The sequence below is a fragment of the Helianthus annuus genome, chromosome 6 (genome assembly GCF_002127325.2).
Source record: "Helianthus annuus cultivar XRQ/B chromosome 6, HanXRQr2.0-SUNRISE, whole genome shotgun sequence".
In the NCBI taxonomy this organism is placed as follows: domain Eukaryota; kingdom Viridiplantae; phylum Streptophyta; class Magnoliopsida; order Asterales; family Asteraceae; genus Helianthus; species Helianthus annuus.
The window spans coordinates 20,970,534-20,995,798 of record NC_035438.2 but is presented as its reverse complement, the minus strand read 5'-3'; the positions used below and the strand labels follow the sequence as shown (position 1 = coordinate 20,995,798).

Below are 25,265 nucleotides of genomic sequence, written 5' to 3'. Positions count from 1 at the left end.
ATCGGAAGATCAGACAGAATGAGGTCTTGTAAACCAAATGAGTGTTGGAACTCATGTGATATGGTTTAACAAAGCCTACATTCTAAATTGAAACCTAACCTAAGTGCTTTTGACCCATCGCGACCCATTAAGGTAGCTTACGCTACTTTAACGCGTCGTGCGCGCAAAAGCGCGTTCGAGACGTCTAATTAGTCCTATGACAAGTATTATATGCCTATACATGTTTAATTATGTTACATAATTAGTTACGTGTCAAAAGTTTAGGTTACATATGCTTAATTACCAATTATGTGTGAAAAGGGTATTTTGGTAATTTACCAAAGGCATATAACTACCTATCATGCGACTAATTAAACCTAAGTGACCATAAGGTATAACCTTGAAAGGTTATTCCCTATGCTACTATGGTCACTAAACATGTTTGGTCGGATCCTAATGATCGACCAAACGGGTCGTGTTCGAAAGTCTAAGCGGGGGTTTAGTCCGCTTGACTTACGACTCTACACAAGCACCAAACTAAGAGTGACGAGCTAAACATGCTAGAACATGTTTAGTTAAGTTAGAAAACAGGTTTTGATATCAAAACAAACGGTTTTGATACCTTAGAGTAGTTTGGTTACAAAATATGCATAAACACGCATTTTGGCCGAAACTACGACTCGTCACTACGCCTAGTCAACGTGGTAATCAGTAGGTATAGTCACAAGGGTCTATAACCATCGTGATTACGCTCACGTTGCAAAGTTCAACGGAACTTTGTGTTGACCATTGACTTGGTCAAAGCTGAAAATCAAACTTGTTTGACCTTCATGCTTGAAATACAAGAACAAGCAAGAAGAGGACTTACAAAGGGTCCAAGATGGATGTTTGATCTAAAATAGCTCAGGTATGAATTGTAAACACCCCAACTTAGAGCTGAATTCAGATCAAGTGTGAAGAACCCAAATGAGGAAGCTTGCTATTTATAGGAAGTTAGGATCAATAGGATGATTCCAAGTGTTTAGAGGGAGTAATCTTGGCCATACATGTGGGTTAATGGTATTAGAATACAATGGGAGTCGAAAACCAGCTCCAGGTATTGCAAATATTACATTAAAACCCCTGAATTTAGCCCAGATTTCTGAATATGAAGTTTCTGTCTGACAGGCTCTCGCGCCCCGCGTAAGAATTAAGCTTGGCTTACGCGGGCCGTTGTCCAACTTTGGCAGATTGTCAAAACAGGTCCCTGCACATCAGAAACTTGCATTTCGGCTCATTTTTGACACGTTTAAGCCCCGTTAACCTCATTTCAAGGCTCTAAAATGAAGTTAAAGTATAGGGAACTCAAAACATGCTCAAAAATATCTCGGATGTCGGTTCGTTTGGTCGTACGGTTGCGTTGTTCGGTTAATTACGACGAAAGTCGTAACGAACGCAAAAACGATCCAAATTAAGCGACGAATGAAATTTTATCATGCAAAACACTAAAACATAATATTTTAATGATTACATGAATTTTTGGATGTCCGGATATATTCAGAACGCAACATATGCGCGAAAATGCAAACTTGTGCACTTTTTGACGCTTTTAGTCCCTATTGATCAATAAAGTTTATTTTAGCATACCGAACTCCTCAAAGCCTATTTCTAGGCTATGTAAAGGTTATTTAGGGTATGTTTAACTTATGATCAAGTTCCGGAATGTTCGTTACTATACAAATCGGTATAGTTTCGCAGTTTGACACAAATGGTCCCTGTGATCGAACAAACTTGATTTCAACACACCAAACCATCCAAAACTTATTTCTAAGTTATGTGGAGGTTATTTTAGGTATGTTAAGCCTATTTCACTATTCCGGAGTGTTTGTTGCATTAAACTGGTTATATTTACGCATCCGTGCGCTTATAACCTTCCAGAAAGCGATTTAGAGCTTGAAATCGTAATCGAATCGAATTGAAAACTTACCAAACACAAACACACACATAATAACACAAAAACACATATAATAACACCAAGGCACATTGTTTTGTTGATAACCAACATTGTTTTATATCGAACCACGACTACAGAACACAGTTGTCACAGGTGTGATAATTGATTCTTCTTCTTTGAGGGCCCAGATCATTTACTTGCATACTAGGGTCCCCTCGTGGACGTGCGGCCGGCCCTCTCTTGCGTGGACGATCCCCACCACTACTGCCTTCACCTGACATCTCTGCAAAAACAATGGTTAAACAAAGACAAACAGGCAAACCTTTAGTGCTCACAAACTATATTTGCTATTTTTTTTTTAATTTTGTCGGATTTTTGATTTTTTTTTAAATGGGAACATCCGTACATCATTACATTCGCGGCTGAATCCGAAAAAAATTTGACGTATAAGTGTGGGTTACCGTTTACAAAAGCATAAGTGATGAACAAACTCCCCCGAATGGAGATTGAGTACGGGCGAGCTATATCAAAATTGTATGCGCATATAAGTAAACCCAAGACCAAGACTAGACTAAACTAAAACCGACTCAAAACACAAGACTCAATGTACACTACCCCCTCCCGGCACTTTAATTGTCCCAATGAACACTAAGTATCTACCAAAACCGAACATTGAGTCCAATAATTGCGTGAACATGTAAGCTTTATTATGTCAAACATAATTTAAGTCGAAAAATTCCGCCTAGTTAAAGGAGGTTTTTAACCGGTTAAATTCAAGAATCATAATGCAAGCTTGGAACTTTATGGAAATGTATCAACCAATAATCGCATCTCAATGTTCAGCAATCCCAAACCAAGCCATCTGCACCCGTTGACACACTAGACATAACTATGCTAGACTCAACTGGACCCGACAAAAACCGACACTACGACTCGAAACAAAACTCAAACTAGACACTAAACAAGGAATATGTAGAGTATAATCAAGAAAATATACCAGATTCTTTAAGAAAAGTAGAGAAAAATTGAAACTTGAAGTCGTATGGCAGGTCCTCAATGTGAGCGATTTCACGTGTGAAACGGTAAAACTGATGGTGGGTATTGTTAGGGAAGTAATATGGGTGGAAAATGGTGGAGATTTGTGGTAGATATGGTGGATTAATGGGGTTTTGCGGCTGGTAGTTCGTAACTTAGGGTTTGGATGAGAATGGGGAAGAAAAGGGAAAGCAGATGCTTTTAATTCGTTTTAAATGTTGTCGCGCTACGCGACGGTAAAGTTTGTTTCCCTTCACGTACCGCCAGGCCTTTATGGCCAAAAGGTTCAGTTTTAAAGGGGGCGTCGTGCTACGCGACGGTGGTGGTGAGTTAGTTTCATGCGACGCGAAGCCCTTGAAGTTCAACTTAAAATGGCCTGGGGCCTAGCTCTATGCGATGGTGAAAGGTATGTGTCGTGGCGTGACGCGAAGGTCCATTTTTAACAAAAAGTTTCGCGATTTTGAAGGCTTCCATGCCTTAGAAAAATTTCTTGTTTTTCCCAAACCACCTAAAACTCACCCCAAATATTTTCTAACACTGGGACTTACCTGAAATGCCGTTTTCTCTTCAATTCTCACTCCTCGTCGGTAATGATTTCCTGCAAAATACTCAAACACACAAAGACACGAAAATCTACGAAATGACTCAAATAACGACTCGATACAAACGGTAAAAACTGTACACTTGAGAATTCACTCACGACTCTAAATGGTGATGCTAGGAGGGTCTTCGAGAGGAGTTTCCTCCTTCTCGGCGGTATCGATCGGCCCTCCTAAATAGTGCTTCAACCTGTGCCATTCACTTTCCAAGTACATCCGTCGGCTTCATTTAGTAACTCTACGGTACTATACGGAAACACCTCTTTCATCATGTATGGCCCCGCCCACTTGGATTTCAACTTACCTGGAAATAATTTAAACCTCAAATTGTATAGAAGTACCTTGTCACCGGCTTTAAATGCTTTCAACCCCTTAATCCTCCTATCATGCAACGCCTTTGTCTTTTCCTTAATACTTCACGAACACTCATACGTCGCATCTCTAAGCGCTTCTAACTCATGAATCTAGAAGAAACGTTTCCTAGCCGCTTCGGTAAGATCTAGATTGACGGTTTTAAGAGCCCAAAGCGCTCGGTGCTCTAATTCCACAGGAAGATGGCACGCTTTGCCATATACAATCATGAACAGAGTGGTACCTAAGGGTGTTTTGTAGGCGGTACAAAATGCCCACAATGCGTCATCAAGCTTATCCGACCAATCCTTCCTACTTATTCCTACCGTTTTCTCTAAGATCCTCTTCACCCCTCGATTTGCGTTCTCAATTTGACCGTTTGTTTGAGGATGGTATGCGGTAGACAAACGATGTGTAACTCCGTAATGCTCTAATGCCTTCTCCATCACGACATTGCAAATATGAGTGCCACGGTCACTTATGATGTCTTTTGGTGTACAGAAGAGCGTGAATAACTTCTTAAGGAGTCTCACCACCACTCGGGAATCATTGGTAGATAAAGCTTGAGCTTCAACCCACTTAGAGATGTAATCGATTGCCATGAGGATGTACCTATTCCCACTAGAGGAGGGGAAAGGTCCTATGAAGTCGTTGCCCCACACATCAAAGATTTCAAGAACATGGATTGGGTTTTGGGGCATCTCGTCCTTGGATGAGATATTGCCAGTACGTTGGCATGCATTGCATTTCCTAACAAACTCTAAGGCATCCTGAACTACTGAAGGCCAACATAAACCACAATCAAAGACTTTTTGTGCGATAGTGTGTGGACCATGGTGACCTCCCATTAATCCCTCATGAACATGCCTAAGGATCTCTAACCCTTCTTCTTTCGGCACACATCTCCTAAGTATTCTATCTCCTCCTATCCTAAATAGGTACGGGTCATCCCATATAAACTTTCTCGCATCCCGAAAAAGCTTCTTCTTCTATTGGGCACTCATATCCTTCATCACAACCCCGTTTGCAAGGTAATTTGCCAAATCGCTAAACCGTGGCATACCTTCTTTCTCAGCCACAATAAAATCAATGGATTCGTGAGGGAATCTATCTCCTATCGCCTCCTCATGAATCTCCTTTCTACTTGGATCCTCTAATCGTGAAAGATGATCGGCCACGACATTCTCCGCTCCTTTCTTATCCTTAATTTCTATGTCAAACTCGGAAAGTAGGAGAATCCATCATATGAGACGAGGCTTAGCGTCTTTCTTTTTATAAGAGATAACGCAAAGCTGAATGATCGGTGAAAACGATTGTGTTTGAGAGCACGAGATATGAACGGAACTTATCGAATGCAAACACGACGGTTAGAAGTTCCTTCTCGGTGGTGGTGTAGTTCTCTTGGGCATCATTGAGAGTTTTACTCGCATAGCAGATCGGGTGAAAATGGTTCTCCTATCTTTGCACCAAAACCGCACCGACCGCGTAATCACTCGCGTCACACATGAGCTCAAAGGGCTAGCTCCAATCGGGCAATATAAGAATGGGGTACTCACGAGTTTCTCTTTTTGGAATTTAAATTCTTTGAGACACTCCTTATCGAAGACAAAAGGAACGTCTTTCTCTAAGAGTTGGGTCATGGGGCATGTGATTTTGGAAAAATCCCTAGTGAAACGCCTATAGAAGCCCGCATGACCAAGAAAGATTCGAATCAATTTCACACTCATCGGCGGGGGAAGCCTATTAATGGTGTCTATCTTAGCCCTATCCACTTCTATGCCAGCTCGGGAAAGCTTGTGTCCTAGAACTATCCCCTCCGTCACCATAAAGTGATACTTCTCCCAGTTGAGCATCAACTTTGTTTCCACACATCTCTTCATCATCCTCTCAAGATTACCTAAGCACTGATTGAATGAATTGCCATAAACCGAAAAGTCGGCCATGAAGACCTCCATGGTACTCTCAACCATATTTTGGAAGATGGCAACCATACACCGCTGAAAAGTCGCTGGAGCGTTACATAGTCCAAAAGGCATGCGTCGGTACGCGTACGTGCCATAGGGATATGTGAAGGTCATCTTCTCTTGATCCTCCAGTGCGATGGGGATTTGGAAGTAACTTGAAAATCCATCGAGGAAACAATAGTATTGTTGCCCCACTAGACGCTCTAACATTTGGTCAATGAACGGAAGCGGGAAATGATCTTTCCGAGTGGCGTCATTTAATTTTCATTCTTCTCGCCAACCGGTGACCGTGCGTGATGGGACGAGTTCATTCTTCTCATTCATAACAACTGTCATCCCTCCCTTCTCGGGACAACTTGAGTTGGAGTCACCCATGCGAAATCAGAAATTGGGTATATCAACCCGGCATCTAGAAACTTCATCACTTCTTTTTTCACCACCTCTTGCATGTTTGGATTGAGGCGCCTCTACGGTTGCACCAACAGTTTGTAAACCTCCTCCATAAGGATCCGGTGTGTGCAAAAAGTGGGACTTATCCCCTTTATGTCCGATAGCCTCCACACAAGTGCTTCCTTGTGTGTCCTCAACACCTCGAGTAATTTCAACTTCTCCTCCTCTGTCAACTTAGAAGAAATGATGACGGGCATACTCGACTTCTCTCCTAAGAATGCGTACTCTAAGTGTGAAGGAAGGAGCTTAAGTTCTAAAGGCGGTGGAATCCCTTCGGGAGCAGTCTCCTCACTAATCTCTTTAAGTTCCAATGTCTCGGGAGCCCACAACTCATCCTCCTGTACTTGGGGCTCTTCTTCAACCTCCTTGTCAACTACTCCCTCACTCACCAAGTCGGCTCCACTAATATACTCGAGACACGTATCGACGCACGATATGAATGAGTTTAGAAAGTAGACGAAATGACACGGCCTACTATCCTCATCTCTACCACTCGGGTGTTGCATAGCTCTATCGATCTCAAATGTGATGATCTCGTCGCCCGCACGGAGTGTGATCTTGTCGCCAAAGACATCGATGATTGGGTTTGCGGTGCGAATGAATAGACGACCTAATATGATGGGAACTCTCTCGTCGGCCTCCATATCTCGAATAACAAAGTCTACGAGGAAATCGAACTTATCGATCTTAATGAGCAAATTTTCTATATCCACGTGGATACTTGACCAAGCGGTCGGCTAAAGACAATGTCATACGAGTGGGAGTGAGCTTCCCTAACCCTAATTTCTCGTAAAGAGAGAATGGCATCAAGTTGATGTTGGCGCCTAGATCGGCTAAAGCATGAGCGGGAGTAACAGCACCCTCGAATAGGCATGGAATGATGAAGGTGCTCGGGTCGGTTCGTTTCTCCAGTAGTTTGTTCAAAACCACCGCGGAACAACCTCCGGTCAATGGAATATTCAAAAGCTCGCCTATCCTATCCTTACGCTTAAGAAGGTCCTTTAGGAATTTGGCATACTTTGGCATGGACTGAAGGGCCTCAATGAATGGGAGATTGACTTTTAATTGTTTGAACATCTCCAGAAATTGACCGTATTCCTTAGCATATTTCTGATGATTAAGACAAGCGGGGTATGGGACGCGTGAATGATCAATGAGTGGTGACGACCTAACCCCTACCGGTCTCTTTTCTACGCTCTTCTCTACTTGAGGCTCCTTGGTGTGTGCGGTAATTGCTGAGTCTAGCTTAATGTGCACTTTACCGGGAGTCTCCATCTCGATATCCTCATTTACTTGTTCCTCCTCTTCATCCTCGACTCTCTCTCTAACGCCTCTCCTAACGACCTACCACTTGAAGTGGTAATTGCTTTGGATTGATGAGCCGAGTTGGGTTGTGTGTTGCCCGAGAAGTGACACTACTGCTGTTCTTCCAACTGCCTAGAAATACCACCTACAGACTGCTGAAGATCTAAGAGTGCGGACTGTTGATTCTTCAACATAAGGTATTGATTTTTCAAAAGGAGGTCGTGGACCGCTAAGGTTTTCTGAGTAGTTTGATCTTTAATAATCAATTGGGATAACATAGACTTAATATCATCTAGATCACTACCCAAGTCTTGGTTGTTTGAACCTTAACTGTTTGACCCCCCGCTAGGATATTGCCTATTTGAACCCCCACCAAAATATTGACCCTGAATGTTTGAACGTGAACCCCCAAACTGACCCTGCTGATTTGAACGCCCACTAGAATAATAACCCTGCCCCTGTTTTGATTTGAACCTGTTTGGAAACCAGGGGGTTACCGGAAGAACGGAAGGTGTTGTTGTTACTACGCCAGTTCGAACTAAAATTTGAGTTATTGAAAGGGTTCGTTGGACCTTGGTTTTGACCCGCAATGAACTCGACTTGCTCAAGAGTGAGCGTGGGACAATCAATAGTGTTGTGACCTCCTCTACACACCTCACACCTATCTACCTTTGCCTTCAACTCGTGAATCTCCGTAGTAAGCTTGTTCTCAAGGTTTTCCATCGCCGCGGCTACCGTTGTTTCCAAGCTAACTTAGTGTATCCCTCGACCGGCCGAGGGGGTACTAGACACAGGAATGGAATTCCTGGTGGTAGTGCGATGATCGATGTCAGAATGTGCGAAACTCTCCAAAAGGTCATTGCATTCAGCCACTGTTTTCTTACCCATAAGGTGGCCTCCTACCGAAGTGTCGAACCGGGCTCGAGTCTCGGGAGTGAGACCGTTGTAGAATTTTTCTACAAGTGCCCAATCAGATAGACCGTTTTGAGAGCAATGGGATAGCAAGGTTTGGAATCTTTCCCAGGCTAAGTGATAAGGTTCGTCAGGCTCCATCCGGAACGAATGGATCTGATCACAAAGTCGAGATGCCTTGGCGGGCTGGAAGTATTTGGCAAGGTAGGCATCTAGAAGGATAGCCCAGGTGGTAAACGTACCCGTAGGCTGCGAATCAAGTCGGGTGGCTGCGCGGCTCCCAAGTGAGAATGGAAAGACTAGAAGGAAACGGGCATCAAGGTTTGCACCTTCTATGGAGAAGGTACCGCAGAGGCGAGTGAGGTGGTTGATGTAAGCTGGTGCATTCTCGTCATCACGACCGTGAAATTGACACGAGTTGGAAATAGCGGTCATGATGTAAGACGGGATTTGCCAGGATTTCTCATTATCAATGGCGGGAAGGGTGATGGGTGAGTTCGTACTGGTGAAACCGGCGGTGGAGCGTTGGTGGACGGTCTGATTTGCAGCCATTTGGACTACAGGTGGAGGACTCGGAGGTCGGGAGGGTGGTGGGGAATTATGGGGTGACGACTTCGGAGTGAAGTCAAAGGCTGGTGGTTTAGATTGGATAGTAGAGTCAGAAGAGGCGGAAGATGAAGTAGAAGTTGTACTAACCTTAAAGCTTGAAGATGAAAAAACAGGCATGTCCGTTAGCCGCTTCGGTGGTCCTTGCGAGCCTGTATGGGGCATCCACTGCAAAACCGACAATAAACAAGTAAGACGGCTCTAATGAAAGAGTCAAAAATATAAAATGACACTAAAATTATTTAGAATCCTACGACTCAAACAAATAAATAGCACGTATGATATCAGTGAAGTCCAAACAAAGTAATCAACGCAATTGCCAAAGAGTCCCCGACAACGGCACCAAAAACTTGATGTGCTAAAAGTAGTTTAATAAAAATAACTAAAATTAATCTAATCTAGACACAAAAGTAATACTCTAGACTCTCTAAACTCGACTAAACTACTAACTGGCAACTAAACCGGTCGACTCTAGTAAAGCTAAGTAAGTACGTATATCGAACCCACGAGACTCTAATTAATTACGTTAACGACTCTATTTAGACTGACACTGACACGACACTAACTATTTTTATGTTTGGCGGGTTCTAAAAATCCTAAATTTGCAATTAAATTAAATTAAATTGACTAAATTAACGAACACGAATTAGCTTTGGGTTTTACTCAGATGGTGAAGATAACTACCTAGACTGGAATCCTGGTTTGCATCAGTAATGATTTTATTAGGATATAAATTATTATCAAACTGGGATCTTCTAATCCTAAACCTTTGAGATACCGAACAAGACCCCCGACCCTTCTCAGGAAGACATTTTTGGCACCCTAGAGGCTGTTACGAACACCGGTTGGTTAGACTCCCTCACAGGACATCTAAGGGGTTTACGAAAGTACCCTAATTCGATTTACTCCCTCACAAGACCTAAACCTAGGGTAGACTCGGGTTCTTGATTAGACTTGTTACACTACGGTCAAAAGGTAAACTAGTTCAGATTCCTCACGAAGCTCCTACCTAGCAATTTAATGACCTAGACATAACAATAACCTCGCATCTCCCAGCTATTGAGAATTAGTAGAACACTTAAATTTATTAGATTACCGAATATTACTTCTAAGGTGTATCACGCGATTAACCCTAAAGATTATAAATTTATTCCGTGATATAGACACTCACCAAAATCTATAACCTAGCATGACTCTATTATGTGATAAAGACCTTCACCAAGAATCATACGAAGTAAGAAACAATATTCAAACACCTTTAAGCATGCATATACATCTAATCAATAATCAAGTCGACTACTTTCGCAAACAATCCATAAATAATTAATTATCCATTATAAAAATCAAAACTTTTCATAACCATTCATCCAATCTAGGTCGCTCAAAGAATTTAGCCAATCAAAGTCATGGAACAAGTCGTAAAACAAAGTATTTTCAATATCAAGAAACATAATTAAAGTGAGAAACGAAGAATAAAGACACCTGAATTGCAAAACGACGTCCCAGATGACTTCCTAAGCTTCAAAACTTCAATTGGAAGCTTGAAGAACTCGAAAACGCTCCAATGAATGTCTAAAATTCGTCCAAAGCTTAGCTGATTCGTAAGTTCTCTACTGTTTGAAACTAATGAAAATTTATAGTGAAACCCTGTTCGAACAGTAGACCTTTGCCGACAATTAACCCCGTTGTGCTACACGACGGGAAACCCTAATCGTGGCCGCGTAGCACCAGGCTCCAATGCTCAGAAAACATTATTTTAATGCTCGCGCTACGCCAAGATGAACCCATGACTTCGTCGCGTAGCGCGACAACTTGTTTTCTTTATATGTTTTTTCATTCCCGTTCAGCTACGTGACGATCTGACTCCTATTTCAGCTTCATAATCAGTAGATTATTCGTCGTTTTCTTCGGCTTGTAGCAAGAATGACCTGAAAACACATATACTAACTAAAGTAACGAATTCTAACTAAAAACTGAATTAAACTAAACGAAATATATACAAACTATACACGAATAATGGATGTATTTTAAAATACATCATTGGTATGTGCTCGTCACTTCGAGTACTGCTTCTGGTCGCAGAAAATTGAGTCGACGATTGCGCATGCGCCCCACCACCTTCAGTTGACCCCTGATCGATATTGGGGTCAATGATATTATTATGCACGTCCATAATATCATCAGCAATCATGGTGTCGACCACTGGTTCATCATCAACATGCGCATCAGCCTCATGCAACGGTGCATTGTCAGCAACATTTTCAACCTGAACAACATGTTTAGGCTCTTTGATACTCTCCTCATCGCCAACAGGCATGTTCGGTGTAGGAGAAGACGGAGGATGAGGAGGAGGCATACTCACCGCAGCTGTAGCAACTACAACAAAGAAAAAGACGAAAATCTTAGAAAAGTTCAAACTACAAAAGCAAAATATCAGAAGATAAACACTTACCAGCAGACACATGCGCCTTATGCGCATCTATGTCTGTCGTCTTTTGGAAACGGAGAGTAGGCTTCTTTAAAGGCGCACCGGCAGGAGCGACCATCGGTTTTTTCTTCCTCACAACCTTGGCCTTTCGGGATTAGAGGACCCGCTTCCTTCATCACCAGGTGCAGGGGTCACCTTCCTAAGAACCCCAATACTTGAGCCGGCACCACCAGTGCTAATTGTAGCCCCTAGAATATCCAACCCCTCAAGAGTTTCAGACACTAACACATAATCTTCAGACTGAGTTTTTCTAGGGCGGAAGATACCTGTGCTAGTCTGCTTCGACACGAGAGCCGCAGGCTTCTCTTGCCGCTTAGTTTTCTGCGCCTTACCACATTCAGTAGTTGCAGGGTGAGCCTCCAATGCAGCAAGAACACCTGCAGATGAATCAGATCCCAGTGAGTCATCACTGGAAAGCATGATCAATTCTTCACCTGCAGGAGTAATGCTGCTGCATGGCCTAGGGTTCAGCACAAACATACTTGGACTATAACAACCCTCCTAGAACCCCTTAACATAACCCTTAACATAACCCTAAATGTCCTTTTTATTTAGCACAAACATACTTGGACTATAACAACCCTCCTAGAACCCCTTAACATAACCCTTAACAGTACTGAATGAGTAACTGTGTATAAAACTGAGATGCACTCACAAGTATTTCTTGCTGATAAAACCTTTTTAAAATGTGTTTCAGGTAACTTAATGTGAAGCTAATAGTAGCCAGCTGGAGAGCACTGAAGGCTTGGAAAAGTGGCCATAAAAGTTACCTAAATAAAAAGGAGTTTTGTTTTCAATAAACTAGGGTTTATCCCTATAAATGTATTGTAATGGAAACTTGGGTTTTATCCCATTTATTTATTATAAAAAGTTTGGTGTTTTAACTCTGATAAAATATTTCCTAACTACGGTCCTGATGTCTCATTTCCGCTGCCAAATTAACAAACACCGACACCACCCGCTCTGCGTGATCATCCGCGGCCGCCCGCCTCCCGGGGCAGGGGTCGGGGGCTGCGACAGACGGAGAATCCATTAAGATTAATGAAATCTTGCAGGGAGCAAGAATAGAAATTCTGAACCATCATTTCTCTGCTAACCTTTACCCAATGAATCTAGCTGGATTCGATATTGTATTAGGAATGGATTGGTTGGTAGCCAATCATGCCAGTATTTTATGTGATCAAAATTCAGTACAAGTAAGTACACTATGTGGTAAAAAGATCACAATCAAAGGAGACAAGCCAACCAGGTCAACAAAATTTATCTCTGTGATGAAAACTGCAAGTTATGCAAGGAAAGGAGCAATAGTGTATATGATTTCCACAATCATTAACACTAAAGGAAAAGAATTAAAAGATATTCCTGTAGTATCTAAATTCTCAGACGTTTTTCCAGAAGAGTTACCTAGATTACCGCCTGATAGAGAGGTTGAATTTAGGATTCACCTAATACCAGGGACGGCATTGATTGCCAAAGCACCATATCGACTAGCACCAACAGAGATGCAAGAATTGAAGAAACAATTGGACGAACTTCTTGACAAAGGTTTTATACAACCTAGTTCATCGCCATGGGGAGCGCCGGTTTTGTTTGTTAAGAAGAAAGACGGATCAATGCGTATGTGCATTTATTACCGAGAATTGAGCATGGTTACGATTAAGAATCGGTACCCACTACTGAGAATCGATGATCTGTTCGATCAACTTCAAGGAGCTCGATTCTTTTCTAAGATCGATTAACGCTTAGGATATAATCAATTGAAAGTACAAGAAGAGGACATTCCTAAAACTGCTTTTAGTACAAGGTACGGTCATTATGAATTTACCGTCATGCCATTTGGTTTAACCAATGCCCCAGCCGCATTTATGGACATGATGAACAGGATATGTAAACCATACCTGGATAAGTTCATAATTGTCTGTATAGATGATATTCTAATTTACTCTAAGAGTAAAGAGGAACATGCAGAACATCTGCATACACTTCTGACATTATTGAGAAAAGTGATGCTTTATTCTAAATTCTCAAAATGTGAATTCTGGTTACAAAAAGTGCAATTCCTTGGACATCTGGTTAATCATGAAGGAATTCATGTGGATCCCACAAAATTGAGGTCATTATCAAATGGAAAGTCCATGAGTCGCCAACGGAAGTAAGAAGTTTTCTTGGACTGGCATGATATTATAGACGTTTTCTTCAAGATTTTTCTAAAATAGCCATTCCATTAACCAAACTGACCTGCAAATCAGTTAAGTTTGAATGGGGACCAAAACAGGAAGAAGGCTTTAAGATTCTTAAGCAAAGGTTAACCAACGCACCCATATTCGCATTACCAGAAGGAACTGAAGACTTTATATTCTATTGTGATGCGTCTAAGTTAGGATATGGATGTGTGTTGATGCAACGTCAAAAGGTTATAGCTTAATGCCTCTAGACAACTTAAGAAACATGAAGAGAATTACACAACCCATGATCTAGAGTTAGGAGCCATAGTTTTTTACCTCAAGATTTGGAGACACTATCTATATGAAAGTAAGTTTGTTGTCTTTACGGATCATAAGAGTTTAAGGTATATTTTTGGGCAAAAGGAATTAAATATGAGACAGAGACGCTGGATGGAAATTCTTAGTGATTATGATTGTGATATTCAGTATCATGCTGGAAAAGCTAATATAGTAGCTGATGCTTTAAGTCGAAAATTTCACGAGAAGCCAAAACGAGTACGCCCTCTTAAGTTAAATCTGCAGATAGCTTTAAATGAGCAAATTAGAGAGGTACAGAAAACAACATTCAAGGACGATGATGAAGGTTTAAAAGGAATGATTAAGGAATTAGAACAAGGATCAGATGGAATTTGGAAGTTCCATAAGAAAAGGATGTGGATACCTAAACAAGGAAACCTACGCCCCAAAATTCTAGAAGAAGCCCATAAGTCTAAGTATACGATACATCCCGATAGTGATAAGATGTATCAAGAACAATGAAAGAATTTCTGGTGGATAGGAATGAAAAAGGATGTAGTCAATTATGTTGCTAAATGTCTAACCTGTTCACAGGTTAAAGCTGAACATCAGAAACCCTCAGGATTATTGCAGCAATTAGAAATGCCAATATGGAAATGGGAATTGATAACAATGGACTTTGTTACCAAATTACCCAAGACACGAAAAGGTAATGATACAATCTGGGTGATTGTTGACAAATTAATTAAATCTGCTCATTTCTTACCAATGCAGGAAACTTTCAGTATGGAACAGTTAGCCAAGTTATATGTAAATGAAATAGTTTCCTTACATGGAATTCCTTTATCTATCGTATCTGATAGAGATAGCCGTTTTACTTCTCATTTTTGGACAAGTTCCCAAAAAGCAATGGAAACCAGGTTAAATCTAAATACAGCTTATCATCCTCAAACGGACGGACAAAGTGAAAGGATAATACAAACAATGGAAGATATGCTTAGAGCCTGTGTAATTGATTTCGGAGGAAATTGGGACGATCATTTACCATTAATAGAATTTTCCTACAATAACAGCTATCATACAAGCATTAATGTTGCACCTTTTGAAGCATTTTATGGACGTAAGTGCCGAACTCCAGTCTGTTGGGTAGAAATTGTAGAAAAGCAGCTATCTGGACCAGAGATAGTACAAGAAGCAACGGACAAAATTTTTCAAGTCAAGGAAAGACTAAAAGCGGCACGAGATCGTCAAAAGAGTCATGCAGATAACAGACGAAAACCTTTCTAATTTCAAGTAGGAGATAAGGTATTGTTAAAAGTTTCTCCATGGAAAGGAGTAGTCAGATTCGTTAAAAGAGGGAAAGCTAAGCCCCAGGTATGTTGGACCTTTTAAGATTATTAGAAGGATAGGACCCATAGCTTATCAGCTACAACTGCCAGAGGAAATGGCAAGAATACATGATGTGTTTCATGTATGTGATCTCAAGAAATGCTTAGCAGACGAATCATTAGTGATACCTCTAAAGGACATAGAGGTAAATGAGAAACTTAAGTTTGAATAGAAACCCATTCAGATTGAAGATAGAAAGATCAAGAATCTCAAACACAAAAGACTAGTTTTGGTCAAAGTGAAATGGGATTCCAAGAGAGGACCAGAATACACTTGGGAGCTCAAGTCAGAAATGCAAAGGAAATATCCACACCTATTCCAGTATATCTTGAGGACGAGATTTAAATCAAGGTGGGGAGGATATAACAACCCTCCTAGAACCCCTTAACATAACCCTAAACGTCCCTATTATACCCTGTACACGAGAAACGGACCCTAATAACCCAATTATTTATAAAAATCAAACAAAAATGAATATTTGAAGCCCTCACAGGTCGCGGCCCGGTCAAGCCAGGCCATCGCTGGGCGCGAGAACGTGACACCAGGCCGAACCCTGGTCCGCCACGTGTCCGATTACACATCAAGCCTACACCATTGACTCGCCATGCCTAGATCCTACCCTACTAGCCTCGCGGGCCGTGAAGGCCGACTCTGAGTTAGTCGCATGGCGCGAGCCGCCTTAGTCCAGCCCTATAAATAGAGGCCGATGCCTCATTCAATCTCGTTCAAATTCTTTTCTTTTCTCTGATCTATAGTGAGCAATTATACTCAGGAAATAATACCCCTATAAAGTGAAGCCCTTCCTCGTTGTAAGTATTATAACCCCCGATCACGTATTTTGTTATCCTATACGATCGATCTAGGGCTCCGTAACGCATGTCAACGCTCTACCTGACTTAGTCGTTTGAGTTCTGTCTCGTGTTACACCCGATTGATCTAGGACTCCGTAATGCATGTCAAGGCTCTGCCTGACTTAGTCATTGGAGTTCTGTCTCGAGTTGTACGGTTAATGTGATTTGGGTTATCTTACTAACACGTGTGCATTGTTTAATTTTTAATAGATAATAACCAGGAGATTCATCAGGAAGCTTTAGTTTTACCTAAGTAAACAACGTGAGTACATCTTACTTTTTGTCACCTTTTTACCAAACCCTCAAATGTTTTCAATTATACTTAACGGTGATTGAGTCTATGTATTCTACAATTACTGTCGGTATGTTGGGGTTTTGTATACATTATTGTAATCCGTTACTATTGGACAAAGAGTTAGCTAATGAGTAACATGACCCACAAGTCAGGTGTTGACAGTACTGAATGAGTAACTGTGTAGATATAAACATTGTAATGCTCTCAATACTGTAAAGTTATAAAACTGTTTTGATTAAACTGGGATGCACTCGCCAGTATTTCTTGCTGATAAAACCTTTTTAAAACGCGTTTCAGGTAACTTAATGTAAAGCTAATAGAAGCCAGTTGGAGAGCACTAAAGGCTTGGAAAAGTGGCTATAAAAGTTACCTAAATAAAAAGGAGTTTTGTTTTCAATAAACTAGGGTTTATCCCTATAATTGTATTGTAATGGAAACTTGGGTTTTATCCCATTTATTTATTATAAAAAAGTTTGGTGTTTTAACTCTGATAAAATATCTTCTAACTACGGTCCTGATGTCTCATTTTCGACGCCAAAATAATAAACACTGATACCACCCGCTCTGCGTGATCGTCCGCGGCCACTCGCCTCTCGGGGGCAGGGGTCGGGGGCTGCGACATGGACTTAACGCAATTAACGCCTCCAGCTCTTGCGCATCGGGAACACGAAAGTTCCCAACGACGGTCTCGTACCATCTTTCTTCGCCATCATCATAACCTTCTATGACAATCCTCCCCTTGCTATCTGACGCAAACATACGCCACAAAATAACGACTATAAAGAGCAAATAACATAATTAGTAACAAGGATAAAGACATAACCTAAAGGGGCACAGTTGAACAAATTTACCTTTGTCGTTCTCCCTGCATACGGGCTTTTACTTGTTGCCCGACTTCCAGCGCAACATCATGCGCATCGCGGTTAACCCCTTGTTGCTTACAGTAGCCAGGGGGCGCTTGAAGCGCACCATACCACTCCTGAGATTCAGGAATAGCCAACGCCTCTCTCTGAATCTTCTGATACACGCTCCGGACTTCGAGCCTGCAGGCGTCTACGGGCAAAGAAGGAGTAAAAACCTAGCTCAGCCTGAAGCTGGTAAAAACGACGCGGGCGCATGCGCAATCGTCCCCACATTTTGAATATGCGTCCAGCTCTGGAGCGGATGGAGGTGGTGATTCTGATCTAAACCAAATCCGGCCCGATGAAACCCAGCTAGAGTACTACTTCTGCAAGTACAATGACATGCGCAGGCAGCCCATCCATTTCCCCTGGAATATAAGACAAGGGGATGTAATGACTGTTCCTTCCCTTTGCTGGGAATTCTTGAAAGGTGCTTTCACACCTGGGGAGGTTGAGCCCCTAAGGGCTTTGGGGTGCGATAATTTGTATAATCAGCATACCCTCTTCCTTGTTGGTGCTGCCGCCACAAGCAATGTTATTCTTCGCAATTGGTACGCCTTATCGCAAAAAGAGGAAGAGTACAATCGTTTCAAGTCTGAAGTTGTTGCTACTATGGAGATTATTAAAGTAGGTCAGGAGCGTCTGGCTAAGGAAAAAGCCGATTTCGAGGCGTACAAGAGGAGCGAGAAATGGAGTGCTGCTGCCGCCAAAAAACAAGTTCATTCCTTAACCAAAATCTTGTCACAGGAGCGCAAGCTCTCGAATGAAGCCTGCGCTTGTGATAATGATAAATTTTACCATCTTCGCCAGGAAATTATAAACATGAAGGCGGCGAATTCTGGTCTTGCAAAGAAAGAAGTCGCTGTCGTTGTGGCAATAGAGGATGCAATCCTTGCGCACAACAGAATGGAGGTATGTAATATACCATATGTGTTTAATTGCTCTAACTTGTAAACTTCCTTCTCATGCTAAATCTTGTCTTTAAACAGGAGAACATGTGCAAAGATCTGCAGCCAAGGATGTGGCACTGGCAGAGCTTAATGGTCGCTTGTTGGAGGCCGAAGCGGAGGCTAGAGCCGAAAGGGCACGGGCAGATGCTCAGAGCGCCCTCGCCGAAGTTGAAAAGACGAGGGCCGATGCGGAGAGTGCCCGTTCGATTAAAGAGGGAGAAAATTGTGAGCGGGTGCTTGCTCAGCACACCACGTCTTCTGGTCAGCTTGATGATGCAAAGGCTATGATTGGCGACTTCCATGCCGATCGCCAGTGGATGCTTGATTATGGTGTCGTTTATGTAAGTGTTTTCTCAGCCTGACTTTATTGTTCCCTTTCTTGTACTGAATGTCTTCGTAATACTTGTGCAGATTGCGAATGCAATATCGAGCGCACCAGAGGTGGACGTTGCGGTCGCAACTCTCAGGGCTAAGGCGCGGGATGCTGGGTACAAAGTCGGCTATACTGAGTGTTTAACTCATGTAAACGATGTGTCGGATAAGAAATTTACCGATAAGCAGTAGATGCTGAGGTCAACCGAAAGCTGCTTCATAGGTCTACAACACGTTGTGCCCCCCCCTATATTGGCTCAGGTCAAACATGCTTAGCGGCAAACAATTACGTCGATATTCTGTAAGACTTATTCGAGCCTAACGTAGATACTGAGGGAGAGAATGAAGGCTAAGGTCAAAGATGATCTAGGCCTGTGTGCCTTGTTCTCTTTGTAACTATGAACAAGTTGCTCCTTGCGCCGCCTGCTGGGGCGCAAATTGATGAATATATATTTTTTTGGCTTTAAAGCATCTGAGTAAAAAGTATTTAATGTTTTGCCTTGTTTTCGCGTGTTAATCGAAACTCCTTTATTATTTAGGCCCATGTGAGGCGCAAATAAATAATAAGTTAATGTACTTTGTGGTCGCTGCCGAGGCACAAGTAGATAGGAAGTTAACACATTTCTTTGCACAAAGGTCGAAGGAAATGTTTAACTTTAATTGATGACTTGGCCATTGTAAGGCGCGAAATCGTAAGAACATAGTTATTTATTGTCCATTGTAAGGTGCAAGTAAATGACTTTAATAGTTGTTTGGCCACTGTAAGGCACAAGTTCACATGAACTTCATAGAACTGTATCACAATGTTTGCATGTGTTAACCAGTTTGTGCAGGTATTGCGAATGAAGATTGGTCTTTAAAAATTGCGAGTTGTCTGGTTTTGCGCAAAGCAATGGCTTGCCTTGAAGATCAGTCGACTTTTTGTTTTGTTTTAAGTTGCTAGTTTTGGCCAATCTGTTTTTGTGAATACCTCAAAGTGGTACATGCATTTGTAATATCGTTATATAGAAATGATAATATAATTGAAGTTGTAGAAACTATTGTATATTGATCAAAATGTGGCGCAAGGCCATGTAATTATAAGAAAGAAATTACAGTCTTACATATAACAGCGTCTAAGCTGTTGCGCATTCCAACTCCTTGGGATAGTGTAAACGCCCAACGTTTGCAGTTTATATGCGCCCTTGCCCAAGACCTCATGTATAAGGTAGGGTACTTCCCACTTGGGGGCAAGTTCACCCGGGCGCTCTAAGTTAGAGGCTTCATTATCCCAAAAGACGTAATCTCCTGGGTTGAACATGCAAATACGCACGTGCGCATTGTAGTACTTTTTTAGCTTGGACTTGTACTTAGCTTCGTTGATGGCGGCATTCTCGCGTCTCTTTTCTAAGAGGTCAAAGTCTAGTCTGCGCTCCCAGTTGTTGTCAACGGTATTGACAGCCAACATTCTTGGTGATGGGAGGCCTATTTCGGCAAGGATCACCGCTTCAGAGCCATAGGCCAGGCTGAAGGGTGTTGATGTGCACAAAATGCAACATATAAATTACATCAATTGTGGCATAAAACTAACCCTTTTTTAGTACTAATATTGGAAAAAGTGTGCTTGTCTTCCTTTTGCATTTTCAGGATTAAATGAGCTCAAATGAACAAGAGAAGCAAAAATACAGCTAAATCTAACATAAATACAAGAAAAGGAACAAACATGGCATGCCCGACCTCCCGACAGCATCTTCCCAAAGCAAAACAAGAAGACAGAAGGCTGAACACGCCCCGTGCTCAGTGAGCACGGGGGCGTGCCCAAGTGTCAGCAGTAAAGACAAAGTGATGGAAGCTTCTACTACCCACCACGGGGTCGTGCTCAGCTGGACACGGGGGCGTGGTCAACTGTTGCAGACGCATTTAATGAAATTGTGAATTGCAATTAATGAAGAGAGAGACTCGGATGGACACGGGGTGTTAGGATCTGAGGCTCTCATGATTGTGCTTGTTTGCATAAAATGAACATTTAGAACATATGAAATGATGTAAGTGCAGCGGAAATGAATAGCAAACTTTATAAACACAATCAAAGGAGAATATAGTTTGACAAACAATTGCTTTTTCATATAGTCAAAAGATTACATCAAAAGCAAAAGATTACATTAAAAGCAAAAGATTACAATGCATGCTTACAGACTAAACTCCCCCTCAGCCTGATACTCCAGAGTTGGTTGCACAAGATGAAAGGATTGAATTGAGGAGAAGAACTCACTCAAAACGAATCAAATATAACAGTACAGAGTACTGTCATATTTATAAGCAAACCAAACTACTGATGTACCTCAGCTGACGTCGCCATGATAGTGACTTCTAACAGCCTAACAACTTATAAACACTGATCTATACAAAACTACTGATGTCTAACAACTGATTGATAATACAATACAAAACAAGTCTAACACTGTTCACGTTCCACTGTTGCAGCCTAAGCACTGATTACTTGAACATCAGTGCTTTCTTCAAAAGGTGACCAGTCTTTGAATGAGCAGTGCTTGGATCTTCAGCAGTACTTAAGAGACAGCGGTAGATAGAGCTCAGTGTTTGTCTTCAGCAGTCTTTAGTTGTTCCATCAGTGTTTGGTTCATCAGTTGTTCTTCTGAGCAGTGTTTAGAGTGTATCAGCAGATAGATAACCACTGTCAAGGGGAGAGCTTAGTGTAAACATCTGCTTATTGTGAATCCACTGTTGTGACCAGGTTTTGGCTTTACATTATCTGTTCCTCTGGTAGGGTTCAATCCCAACAATCTCCCCCTGGAACAGATAATGCCAAAACCTGTCATTATTCTGGATTATTATTCTTCATCAGAAGTTACTTTGCTTTTCTTTTAAATTCTTCTTAAAATTCTTTGGAGCTTAAATCAGCCTCATCCCTGCACAGTGTAAGCTCAAGGAGATCATGTAGATCTTCAACACTTAGGCCTAGTACTTGATTCCTTGATATATGCTTCACTTCTCCATTGGTTCTGATCAGAGTCAATACGTAGGTCTTTTGATCAGAGAGCCACTTTAGTATTTTAAACCAAATGGATTTCTTGGGAGAGGTTTATTTACTGATGAATCTAGAGTGATTGGCCTAGTGAAGAAGTGCAGAGCAGTATCATGAGCTTCAGACACTCGTATGAATGCTTTTTCAATAATCTCATTAGCTGCAGCTAGGTCTGCTTCAACTTCTTTGTCATACAGCTCACTGTTTGTGACATCTGCTGATGACTTTTTGCTTACTACTTTGACCCTTTTGGCAAGGTTTTGTAGTTTTGCTAATCTTTCTTTGTCTAAAGCTATTTTCTTGATAGCTTCTTCAATCTGATCAGCTTCTTTGTTCTTTTCTTCTCCAGCAGACAGCATTTCCTTCTTTTCTTTTCTCAATTTTGTGACAAAAGCTTCTGCTGTGCTGATCTGTGTTTCAAAAATTTTGACTTGCTCCTGTAGCTTTTTGTAGTTAGACTTTTTAGGAATGTCAGAGACTTTCAACCTCTGCTTCTCAATCCTTTCATAAGCTTCATCAGTTTGCTGCTTTGACCATTTTGCTATGGCATCCGCAGTATCCACCTTTCCATCCACCAATTCCTGCTTCTTTCTTTTATGCTCGGAAATAAGATCAGCTATGAATTTGTTGTATTTGTTCCAATTTGGAGCTGTCTTTTTCCTCTGTGGATCAAGTTTAATCTTTTCAATTCTGTTAGCCTCAAGCTTTAGTGCAACGATTGGCCAGTCTTTGAATTTTGTTTCTTCAGCAGGATAGAACTTTTCTTTCATTATGTATGCAAGATATTCTTTTCTCAATTCATTTCGTTGTTCTGCTTCAGGGAATAAACTTGACACTTCTTTGTTCAGATCACTTGCATATTCTTTTATTTGTTTGACTTTGTTGAGCAGGAATTCCCTTCTTTCCAAAATGGCTTCATCACCTTGATCCTTGCATTCAACTTTGGCTCTTATCCTTGCTTGTCTTGCTTTTACTTCGAGATATTCATCCATGTTTTCTAGAATTATGAAACCTATGAGAGAAGGAAATTTCCTTTTTGTAGGATCATCTTCAGTGTAAAACTGCTTCATCTCATTTTTCACAGCTTCTAATTCCAATGGATATTTAGCAGCAACAGGATCATACTTTTCATCAGTAGCCTGTGTTGTTTCTCTTTTTCTTTTGTGAGGCTTTGGAGGTGGTGGTGTCGGAATGATGAGATCAGTGGTGGATGTTTGACTAACAGTGGTTGATACAACTGGTGTTTTAACCGCTGTTGTCATTACAACTGCTGATATGTCAGCAGATGTCTTCTGCTTTTGAGCAGGGGATGGAAGATGTGAGATAGTATTTGATGGTGGTGATGGTGGTGGTGACTCATCATTAGGAATGAAAACCCTTCTCCTTTTTGATGAAGGAGAGGCTGATGATGTTTTGGGTGGATCAGTGGTTTGAGATTGGATAGCAGTGGTTTGTGATTGTGATTGACTGACAGTGGTTGAAAGAACTGGTGTTTCAATCACTGTTGTCATTACAGTAGATGTTGTAACATCTGCTGTCTTCTGCTTTATGGCAGGAGGCAGTGGTGGTGATATTATTTTAGATGATGATGGTGGTGGTTTTTGTGCTGTAGACACAGATGGTGGTGGAACAGTGGTTGTGATGGTATGTGATAGAGTGGTGTGTGTTGGAGGTGTGTGTGTTGTTGTCATGGCAGCTGTTTGGCTACTGACAGCAGTTTTTGTAACTACTGATGTATCAGCTGTTTGAATTGTAGTTTTGGATTTTGTGGTTTGAAATGATGACTGTTTTTCTTCTTCTGGTTCAATATACAGCCCATCTTCTATTCCTTTCTTTCTCAACTTGATTTTCTCCCCCTTTTTGGCATTATCTGCAAGGGGTGTATTCATGAAGAGGATGGAAGATGGAACTTTTTCACTATGGGCAGTCTTTTGTATGCTGGCCTTTATAGCCTTGATATCTGCTTGAGTGTCTTTAAACCTTGATTCTACCATGTTGGTCAGCATTTGTACTTGAATAGCATGCTTTTGATCAGCCATATGTTGCTGTTTTTCAAGCATGGGTTGAAAAATATTCCAAAGCTCATTTGCAGCAAATGCATGTTGTGCAGGTGCTTGAGCAGGAACAGCAGTAGCTTGTGCTTTCTGAGCTTTTAAAATCTCTTGCACCATATCTTTAATTTCAGCAACTGAATCTTCAAGTTTTTCAACTCTTTTCGTCAATTCCTGATATTTTGAATCATCACCTACATTAGTAGGATCATCTAAATCCCCACCAGTGGTGGTTGTACCAATGTGTGACTTAGGAACTGAGTCCCAAAAATCATCCATTGATGCCCCTTTTTCTTGGTACTGGGGACTTCTTTCTTCAGCACTCGATAAACCTTTGATGGTACCGGTGGTTAAAAACAACTCACTGGTGGTTACCGATGTTGCCATGGAAGAAATTGCCTTCAAGGGAGTCTTATTAATGTAACAACTGTCCAACTGAAGATCTGTTGATCCATCAGTTGTAGTTGCTGCTCCACTTGAACTACCACCGAGAGTTACTTGTAACTCAGGGGGTGTAACCTCCTCAGCTGTTGCTGGGATAGCAGAGGTATAAGCATCAGACCCAGTCACTTGTGGAGGTATACTCTCAGTAATGGGTGATAGAGAGGAACTGGTTTGTGTCTGTGCAATATCAACTGCATGCAACAAGGGTATTATTGATTGTGGCATTATGATTGGTGAGGGTATGGGTGTTGAAAGAGACATGTCCTTGGGATCAGGACTGTGGAAGATAGATCCGAGTGGATCCAGAGCTTCATAATTTGGTGTCCCTGTGGTTACAACCTGATCCTTTTGTGAGGATGCAGGAGGAGTTTGAGGCTAGGGTTGAGATCTTTCTTCCACCTGCTGTGAGGAAGTAGCAGCAGTGGTTATTGGTGACTTTTGTGCTGTCACTGGCATTGTCTCTGTGATCTCATCTTCAAGAGTTACCTTTGTTCTGGGTTTGGTGGGTTTTCTGGATGTTTTTCTTTTGGTCTTTTTGGTAATGTCAGGTGTGGGTTTCAGAGCAGTGGTTGTGCTGCTCTGATCACCTGGAGCAGTGGGCTCAGCAGAAGTTGCCTGAGGATCAGTGGCAGTTTCTAAAGTCTGCTCAGGCACTTTTGCTTTTAATTTTATTGGTGCCATCATTCTTGAAAATGTTTCAATTGTTAAACTTTTTATTTGAAAATGGACACCTTGTTTGGGCAAATTTTCATCCTCTTTTTCAAATTTTTGTTTAAAGTAATAGCTCAGAAATCTTGGAAAAAGAAGAAATGATTTGCTGTCAACATTCTTTACCATGTCATTAAAGATCATAGCATATCCTAGGTATTGAATCTTAAATGGTATTTCATTAAACGCTGTTG

General features: G+C 41.5%; 1 protein-coding gene across 1 annotated transcript; it reads right to left on the bottom strand.

Moving 5' to 3' along the window:
* Positions 1-6,998: 6,998 nt before the first annotated feature.
* On the bottom strand, positions 6,999-7,586 carry LOC110944509. Its single transcript, XM_022186170.1, has one exon. It carries the CDS (start codon positions 7,584-7,586, stop codon positions 6,999-7,001), a length of 588 nt encoding a protein of 195 aa, XP_022041862.1.
* Between the last annotated feature and the right edge of the window lie 17,679 nt (positions 7,587-25,265).

What these genes read in the sequence shown, in the direction of transcription:
- LOC110944509 (XM_022186170.1), bottom strand. Translation starts at nt 7,586, where the DNA reads ATGGAGACTCCCGGTAAAGTGCACATTAAGCTAGACTCAGCAATTACC.